Source organism: Asparagus officinalis, chromosome 7 (assembly GCF_001876935.1).
Source record: "Asparagus officinalis chromosome 7, Aspof.V1, whole genome shotgun sequence".
NCBI classification, from domain to species: Eukaryota; Viridiplantae; Streptophyta; class Magnoliopsida; order Asparagales; family Asparagaceae; genus Asparagus; species Asparagus officinalis.
This window is the reverse complement of record NC_033800.1, coordinates 73419587-73429195: the sequence shown is the minus strand read 5'-3', so window position 1 is coordinate 73429195 and position 9609 is coordinate 73419587. Positions and strand designations below refer to the sequence as shown.

The 9609-nt window shown below is 37.0% G+C and overlaps 1 protein-coding gene across 1 annotated transcript; it reads left to right on the top strand.

Moving 5' to 3' along the window:
- LOC109849493 (clathrin light chain 2-like) lies at positions 1367–9302 on the top strand. The gene is made up of 3 exons (XM_020419336.1): positions 1367–1826; positions 4797–4950; positions 8426–9302. Exons 1-3 carry the CDS (start codon positions 1447–1449, stop codon positions 8924–8926), a joined length of 1035 nt encoding a protein of 344 aa, XP_020274925.1. The 5' UTR covers positions 1367–1446; the 3' UTR covers positions 8927–9302.

The following is a 9609-nucleotide window of genomic DNA, read 5'->3' as shown; positions in this document are numbered from 1 at the left end:
GTATTTCAATCTTTTAATTATCTTTATGCGTGTACCCCACCCTTTTTCTACAAATATGTATGGCAAGAGATTGTTATGTTTTAAATTTAGTCCCTCTAATAATTAAATCAAAACTTCAAAGTTAAGATAAGAAATAAGAATTATATTTATATATTCGAACATTGGTTCTACATGTTGAGCATCCTTTTAATGAGCTGAAACAAGTACTCACGCGACGGTATTAATTTTTTAAAAAAATTTGCTTTAAATTTATGATCGGTAAAATATAAATCCGAATTGCTCTTATATCATCTTAAATTTAATCCCTCTAAATATTACATTAAAATTCTAATATTTGATGAGAGACGATTATTATATTTTTATATTCTAACATCATGAAATTAAGTCAAAAGCATCACGCCTGAGGAAGCTACGAAAGAAGTAATGATATAAACATGAAACAATAAGAAAAATAAAATCTTAATATAAAATTCAGCAAATTATAGAAAATTCCCTTTAATATTTGTATAATTGATGCAAAATCGCCCAAACTCTAACAGTGACGCTTCAGCCCCCACCATTCTCATTTCTGAACCGTTAATTTGAACGTAAAAATTCATACGATTATTATATAGAAAATGGACAAATAGATTCAAACTTTAATGATTATTTACTAGAAACTGAAAATGAGATGGGCAAAGTGACCCTTTAAAAACCTTAGGGGTGATTTTGTGTCAATCATGGGATCCTTGGGGAGATTTTCTTTATTTCGCCCATAATTTTTTAGTTGGTTCTTATGGATTATACTCCTCCATCCAATGATGTTAAGAATTATCTTCGCTGTTAAGTTGATTATTATCATACCTTTTTAACTCTTTCCACTTAAGTTTATTTTTTCCCCAATCGATCTTAGTTTACTTTGTTAATTATAGTATGAAAATAAACACTTAGCAGCGAATTGGATTGAAGCTGACGTGTTCCTCCACACTGTTAGCTGGTATGCTACTAAAGTGATATGCATTCTGAACGCTAATTACAATTTAGATTTTACATATGTTCATCACCGATAGTTGTCTGAATATGCACAACAATTTATCATGTTAGCAGATTTACCTCCTAAACTTGCATACTTACTAATTCATAAAAACTAACGCGGTAGGAAGTAGAGATTAGTAAATGTGCAGATTTAAGAATAAATAAATCTTCTAATAAGATAAGACTTTGGGGTTGTTTAGACAATCTGTAAACTTCAAGTGAAATTTTACATTATAAAGAAGGGCTTAAATGAAATAGAACATTCTGATCTGCGCACCATTTTAGGACACCACCGCCTGCTGCCCTCTCAGATCACTCACCCTCTCCTATAAATACCCCCCTCCCCCCACTTTACGAGAAAACAGAGACCTAACCGAGAATAAAAATTTTCTAGAGCGAGAAAGAAAACGAAACCCTAGAGAGAGAAACGCCATGTCGTCGGGCTTCGACACCTTCATCCTCGACGGCGACGAAGCTGCCCCCGGCGCCACCGACGAAGGATACTCCGGCTACGACTCTCAGCGCTACGAGAGCTACTCCGGATTCTCTGCCGGCGACGAGGAGGTCAAAGATCCGGCGATCGGAGGTGACTACGGAGAGATCCCAGTCCACGGCGGTGGGATCGGGTCGGATCCGGCGTCGCCGGAGGGAACGGGGTTCGCGTCGGATCCGCCTCCGTTTGGGATGCCGGAGTCTAATGGAAAGGTTTATGGGATAGAGGAGAGCGAGGACATCTTTACCTCCGATGGGCCGATGCTGCCGCCGCCGAACGAGATGCAGGAGGAGGGGGCTAAGTTGCGGGAATGGCGACGGTGAGTGGTGGTTTTGATTGATTTGGGGTTTGGATCTGATGAAGTTAGGGTTTGACTGATTGGATTTGATTAGATCTGCTGTTTCTAATTTCTTGAAAAAGGTGGATTAGATTTGGTTATTTACTCTAGACCTTCAAATTGAGGTAAAAGATTTGCCCAGAGCACCTTAAATTTGTGAATTATTGATGAATTTTAGATCTTTAGTTTGTAAATGCGTAGAAAACTAGTCTTTCTAAGATTTCAGTGCGCTCGTTGACTGTTAATTGTATGAACTCGAAGTGGTGATAAGACAACCAATAGGACAATACTTCTGTAAATGGAGCTTGCATTTGATAGTTTTTTTAGCATTCCTTTGTCAAATAATGTTGAAGAGTATCATTCCGGTGTTATCTATATTCTTTAGATCTTACCATTTGAGAGGCTTACCATGTAAATTATGATTATTAGTGTTTGATGCGTATGATTGCATTCTTGTTTAACATCTAAGGGGAGTTGACTTTTAAGGCTTAGTTGAATGGCCTATATATGTTTAGATCATGAAACTTTGGTTGCCTTATTCTTTTAGCAGGAGATGTATGTAGATGGACGTTTCTATTTATAGCAAGGCCCCTTAGATGTTAAAAAAAAATGTATGTAGATGCTATATTAAAAATGTATGTAGATGTATGTATGGAGATGTATGTAGATGGACGTTTCTATCTAAGGGGAGTCATTCTTTTAGCAGGAGATGTATGTAGATGGACGTTTCTATTTATCATGAAACTTTGGTTGACTTAGAATTGCTCACTATATACCCGACCCTTTTAAGAGTGGAGCCAAGTGTAGGGACTCTAGTCAGGTTGAACGGGACATGAACATAGAATAACTCTTCTTACTAGGAGATGCTATATTTAAAATATGTGAATTTGTTAACTAGATGCCTGTGAGTAAAATGGCTTTAATTGGGAAAAAGGAAGCTTATCCTCATGAGTGTAGGGGAACCTCTTGCATTCATGGCTGTTTTAGGTAGTTCCCTAATAATGTGGCATTAGATATTGAATACATGAACAAGGTGAAGAAAATCTGCCTTTTTCAGATTTTAGATTCATAAGAAGATTTTAGTTTTAGATTACAACAAAAATAACTTTAGAAAAAGGATGATGACAGCGTGGTTCAGATCCAAAATCTGCAAAACAAGAGATTGAGCAACATGCTAGTGATACAATAATGAACACATTAGTAATTGCTTGTGGATTTAGAAGGCAACATCCAGTTATGAATAGGTTGATGTCTAGTACATGAAATGTAGTAACCCAAACCTTGCTATTCCTAACTGGAATGAAGTAATTAACATAATTGCTAGGCAAATGATTCTAGCAGGGTGTTTTTCTTCAATTATTACACAGCTTATTGGCGTGCATTGGTTGTCCCTGCATTTTTTGTATGTTGATGAGATAGCCTTGAGGAGAGAAATGAGTGTGAGGGGTTTTCTTCTCAAGTTTAAAATATAGGTAGGCAAGAGGCACTTGTCTTTTGCCACCCATTACCTCCAATAGCCTCAAACCTATCCTGGCGTGCATTGGTTGTCCCTGCATTTTTTGTATGTTGATGAGATAGCCTTGAGGAGAGAAATGAGTGTGAGGGGTTTTCTTCTCAAGTTTAAAATATAGGTAGGCAAGAGGCACTTGTCTTTTGCCACCCATTACCTCCAATAGCCTCAAACCTATCCTATTAGTGAAAGTAATATTCGAGTTGCTACATTAAAAGGTGGCTCTTTTGACTTCTAGGTATGTGTAATATTTTATTGCTATAAGTGATTAACCTGAATAGATGGTAAAGTTTTGGATTAGGTGATGTAACCTACGATTTGGCATATGAAGATGTTAAAACAGGTTCTTGCCAATAACGAAGCATCCCCTTGAAAATTCAGTGTGCTATAAGAGTTATCTTGCCATGCTACATTAGCTAATTGTACTTTACATGTTCGTGACATTATGATCTATGATTTTCTCTTCCAAAAAGGATTGCTTGTTTGTAAATTATTATGAAACTTCATATTATTTTGTTTTTAGTGATAATGGATGTTAACTGTCATTGATGATTTTGTCATGGTTGTGAGGCTGTGGTTTCTAGAGCGGGAGTCAATAGGGCTCCGCAAAAGGGTTTATAGGTTTTTGTTTATTTTGGAAATTGTTCCCTCAAAGGCTCAACTTCTGGTTCATGATGGATTGAATTGTTCTTGTTGTCAAAGATCAATGTTATTGATATGCACTACACACCATGAAGGGATCCTCAACTGGACATGCCAAATGCTGAGGATGATTAGAATCAGAGATGGACAGATCAAGAAGTAGAGGTGACTAATCTGTAATCTTTAGGAAAGAACTGAGGAGGGAGAGGAAAGGTATAAGCAGAGGGAGGGGATGCTGCCTCTCCGCCATGGTTCTGAAAATCACATGCTCCCGCTAGGTAGATGTGAAGCAATAAGGAATTCAATTCTTTCGCACACTACCAACCATTCACTGTGTGTGTAGTGAGATTACAATTAGGAAAATGATATTCAAGAAATGATAATATCACGGAATCTCAATGTTGTATTAAGGTTTAATTGACTACTTAGAACTGAATATAAAACTTAAAATTTCTTGTCTATGCTTTTAGCTGAATTTGAATAACTTGCAAATGTTCAATTTCCAGTCCGATATTTAGTATCTAAGTAGATGTATCTCTTTTTTTTGGGTAATTCTCGTCGATACCTTTACCCTTTCCATATTCATTCCACTTGTAATTGTCTATGTACCTATAATCCTCTGTAATTGTCTATGTACCTATAATCCTCCGAATTACTGTCAATCATATATCCCATCATATTCATACTTTAAATATTCTGACCACTATTTTGCTAAGATACTTGTTTGATTTAGATGAATTTGTTTTATTTCCTAAAAGGCCACAAGTAGTTAATATAGTTTAATTTCATCAAACATGCAGACAAAATGCCATCCATCTGGAGGAAAAAGAAAAGAGGGAAAAGGAAATGCGCAACCAAATCATTCTTGAAGCCGAGGACTACAAAAAGTCTTTCTACGAGAAAAGGAAACTCAATGTTGAAACAAGCAAGAACCACAACAGAGAGAGGGAGAAGGTTGGAGAAACAGGAGGAGGGGGCTAAGTTGCGGGAATGGCGACGGTGAGTGGTGGTTTTGATTGATTTGGGGTTTGGATCTGATGAAGTTAGGGTTTGACTGATTGGATTTGATTAGATCTGCTGTTTCTAATTTCTTGAAAAAGGTGGATTAGATTTGGTTATTTACTCTAGACCTTCAAATTGAGGTAAAAGATTTGCCCAGAGCACCTTAAATTTGTGAATTATTGATGAATTTTAGATCTTTAGTTTGTAAATGCGTAGAAAACTAGTCTTTCTAAGATTTCAGTGCGCTCGTTGACTGTTAATTGTATGAACTCGAAGTGGTGATAAGACAACCAATAGGACAATACTTCTGTAAATGGAGCTTGCATTTGATAGTTTTTTTAGCATTCCTTTGTCAAATAATGTTGAAGAGTATCATTCCGGTGTTATCTATATTCTTTAGATCTTACCATTTGAGAGGCTTACCATGTAAATTATGATTATTAGTGTTTGATGCGTATGATTGCATTCTTGTTTAACATCTAAGGGGAGTTGACTTTTAAGGCTTAGTTGAATGGCCTATATATGTTTAGATCATGAAACTTTGGTTGCCTTATTCTTTTAGCAGGAGATGTATGTAGATGGACGTTTCTATTTATAGCAAGGCCCCTTAGATGTTAAAAAAAAATGTATGTAGATGCTATATTAAAAATGTATGTAGATGTATGTATGGAGATGTATGTAGATGGACGTTTCTATCTAAGGGGAGTCATTCTTTTAGCAGGAGATGTATGTAGATGGACGTTTCTATTTATCATGAAACTTTGGTTGACTTAGAATTGCTCACTATATACCCGACCCTTTTAAGAGTGGAGCCAAGTGTAGGGACTCTAGTCAGGTTGAACGGGACATGAACATAGAATAACTCTTCTTACTAGGAGATGCTATATTTAAAATATGTGAATTTGTTAACTAGATGCCTGTGAGTAAAATGGCTTTAATTGGGAAAAAGGAAGCTTATCCTCATGAGTGTAGGGGAACCTCTTGCATTCATGGCTGTTTTAGGTAGTTCCCTAATAATGTGGCATTAGATATTGAATACATGAACAAGGTGAAGAAAATCTGCCTTTTTCAGATTTTAGATTCATAAGAAGATTTTAGTTTTAGATTACAACAAAAATAACTTTAGAAAAAGGATGATGACAGCGTGGTTCAGATCCAAAATCTGCAAAACAAGAGATTGAGCAACATGCTAGTGATACAATAATGAACACATTAGTAATTGCTTGTGGATTTAGAAGGCAACATCCAGTTATGAATAGGTTGATGTCTAGTACATGAAATGTAGTAACCCAAACCTTGCTATTCCTAACTGGAATGAAGTAATTAACATAATTGCTAGGCAAATGATTCTAGCAGGGTGTTTTTCTTCAATTATTACACAGCTTATTGGCGTGCATTGGTTGTCCCTGCATTTTTTGTATGTTGATGAGATAGCCTGGAGGAGAGAAATGAGTGTGAGGGGTTTTCTTCTCAAGTTTAAAATATAGGTAGGCAAGAGGCACTTGTCTTTGCCACCCAATTACCTCCAATAGCCTCAAACCGCCCCCCCCCCCCGCCACGGGAAAACTTTATTCATTTATGTTATTATGTCACCACTTTCTAGCAAGTATACTAATTTGTTATGTAATCTAATTAGTGAAAGTAATATTCGAGTTGCTACATTAAAAGGTGGCTCTTTTGACTTCTAGGTATGTGTAATATTTTATTGCTATAAGTGATTAACCTGAATAGATGGTAAAGTTTTGGATTAGGTGATGTAACCTACGATTTGGCATATGAAGATGTTAAAACAGGTTCTTGCCAATAACGAAGCATCCCCTTGAAAATTCAGTGTGCTATAAGAGTTATCTTGCCATGCTACATTAGCTAATTGTACTTTACATGTTCGTGACATTATGATCTATGATTTTCTCTTCCAAAAAGGATTGCTTGTTTGTAAATTATTATGAAACTTCATATTATTTTGTTTTTAGTGATAATGGATGTTAACTGTCATTGATGATTTTGTCATGGTTGTGAGGCTGTGGTTTCTAGAGCGGGAGTCAATAGGGCTCCGCAAAAGGGTTTATAGGTTTTTGTTTATTTTGGAAATTGTTCCCTCAAAGGCTCAACTTCTGGTTCATGATGGATTGAATTGTTCTTGTTGTCAAAGATCAATGTTATTGATATGCACTACACACCATGAAGGGATCCTCAACTGGACATGCCAAATGCTGAGGATGATTAGAATCAGAGATGGACAGATCAAGAAGTAGAGGTGACTAATCTGTAATCTTTAGGAAAGAACTGAGGAGGGAGAGGAAAGGTATAAGCAGAGGGAGGGGATGCTGCCTCTCCGCCATGGTTCTGAAAATCACATGCTCCCGCTAGGTAGATGTGAAGCAATAAGGAATTCAATTCTTTCGCACACTACCAACCATTCACTGTGTGTGTAGTGAGATTACAATTAGGAAAATGATATTCAAGAAATGATAATATCACGGAATCTCAATGTTGTATTAAGGTTTAATTGACTACTTAGAACTGAATATAAAACTTAAAATTTCTTGTCTATGCTTTTAGCTGAATTTGAATAACTTGCAAATGTTCAATTTCCAGTCCGATATTTAGTATCTAAGTAGATGTATCTCTTTTTTTTGGGTAATTCTCGTCGATACCTTTACCCTTTCCATATTCATTCCACTTGTAATTGTCTATGTACCTATAATCCTCTGTAATTGTCTATGTACCTATAATCCTCCGAATTACTGTCAATCATATATCCCATCATATTCATACTTTAAATATTCTGACCACTATTTTGCTAAGATACTTGTTTGATTTAGATGAATTTGTTTTATTTCCTAAAAGGCCACAAGTAGTTAATATAGTTTAATTTCATCAAACATGCAGACAAAATGCCATCCATCTGGAGGAAAAAGAAAAGAGGGAAAAGGAAATGCGCAACCAAATCATTCTTGAAGCCGAGGACTACAAAAAGTCTTTCTACGAGAAAAGGAAACTCAATGTTGAAACAAGCAAGAACCACAACAGAGAGAGGGAGAAGGTTGGAGAAACCACTACAATTACCAATAACCCTTTCTATTGCTTGACATTCTTTTCTTCCATTGTTAGGTTTTTTTCCGTTTTAGTCCATTAAATCTCATTCTTTGAAATTAGTCCCCTAAATTATTGAAACTGCTATTCGGCATCCCAAATCTTACAAGTTGTTTCGAGCCAATCCCTTTAATTTCTGCTTCTCCTCTTGATTGGAGGAAATAATTTTAAAAATAAGTTAAGAACTACAGGATCAATTTTAATGATTTGAGGGACTGATTTTGAAGTATGGAAGATTTAAAGGACTAATATAGGGAGAGAAAAAAAGACCCTTCATTATTTATAACCTTCTGGCTCTATTAATTGCAAATCTACAACTTTGTTGTGCCAGCTATTTCTAGCAAACCAGGAGAAGTTCCATGCTAATGCGGACAAACAGTACTGGAAGGCAATTGCAGAGCTGATACCAAATGAGGTGCCAAACATCGAAAAGAGAAGAGGGAAGAAAGAACAAGACAAGAAACCATCTGTTGTTGTGGTCCAGGGCCCTAAGCCAGGCAAGCCAACTGATCTCACAAGAATGCGTCAAGTGCTGGTGAAGCTGAAGCATAACCCTCCCCCTCACATGATCCCTCCTCCACCACCTAAAGAAGCCCCCAAAGATGCTGCTGCTGCTGCTGCTGCTAAAGATGGCAAAGCAACCACAGCAAAAGACGGTAAAGCAGCAGATGGTAAGAAAGTTGCATCAGCGAAAGAAGCAGCCGCGAGTAATGGTAAGGGATCGCCTAAAGGAGAGGAGACTCCTGCTACTGCAGCGGTGGAAGTGGCAGAAGCAACAGAAGCAGTAGGAGAGAAGCCGGCTGATGCGCCCGAACCTGCTCCCGCTGAGTAGGCGGCGGTTGTCTTCTCTGCATTTTCTGGTATAGCCTTAGTACTTATGGTTACTGAAGAATAAAGCTGGGCTTTCTTTTTGGTATTAGGCCCAGGTTCTCTTTTATATTTCAGCAGGGATGAGCTTCCTCTTCTTACTGACCAACCCATTGTTCATTTCTTGCTCATGTAGAAATTGGTCATTTAGCTTAGGAATCCGGCTTTGAGATTTTTCTTGTATGGGATTCATGTTTTCACTTTTCCTTTTTTTTTTCTTTCCTCCCCCTTCTGATATGTATTATTATACTTTGGGCTGTTGGACCACAGGAACCTGAATGGTTGTTTTCCTAATTTATTCGACATGATTCTAAATATTGGATATCGGAACTTTGTTTTCATATTTCAACTTCATTTCTCGTCATCTAGGATGCCGTTTGGTTGTGCTCGTGGGTTGTTATTATCGTAATGAAAACAGTTTGCATAATGAAATCACGAATCACTTACTTTATCTGCATATGACTACGATGTTTATCTGCATATGACGATAATGGCAAATACATACATCCATGGATTACTTAATCTGCACGACGACGATATGCATCTGCATGTGAGGATAATGGGCAAATGCGTCTGGCGATTATATGCATCTGCATGTGAGGATAATGGGCAAATGCGTCTGGCGATTGCTTAATCGGCATGGCAATA

Coding starts and splice junctions, on each gene's coding strand:
- LOC109849493 (XM_020419336.1), top strand. CDS start 1,447: ATGTCGTCGGGCTTCGACACCTTCATCCTCGACGGCGACGAAGCTGCC. Junction 1,827..4,796: donor AAGTTGCGGGAATGGCGACG/GTGAGTGGTGGT, acceptor TCAAACATGCAG/ACAAAATGCCATCCATCTGG. Junction 4,951..8,425: donor ACAACAGAGAGAGGGAGAAG/GTTGGAGAAACA, acceptor TTGTTGTGCCAG/CTATTTCTAGCAAACCAGGA.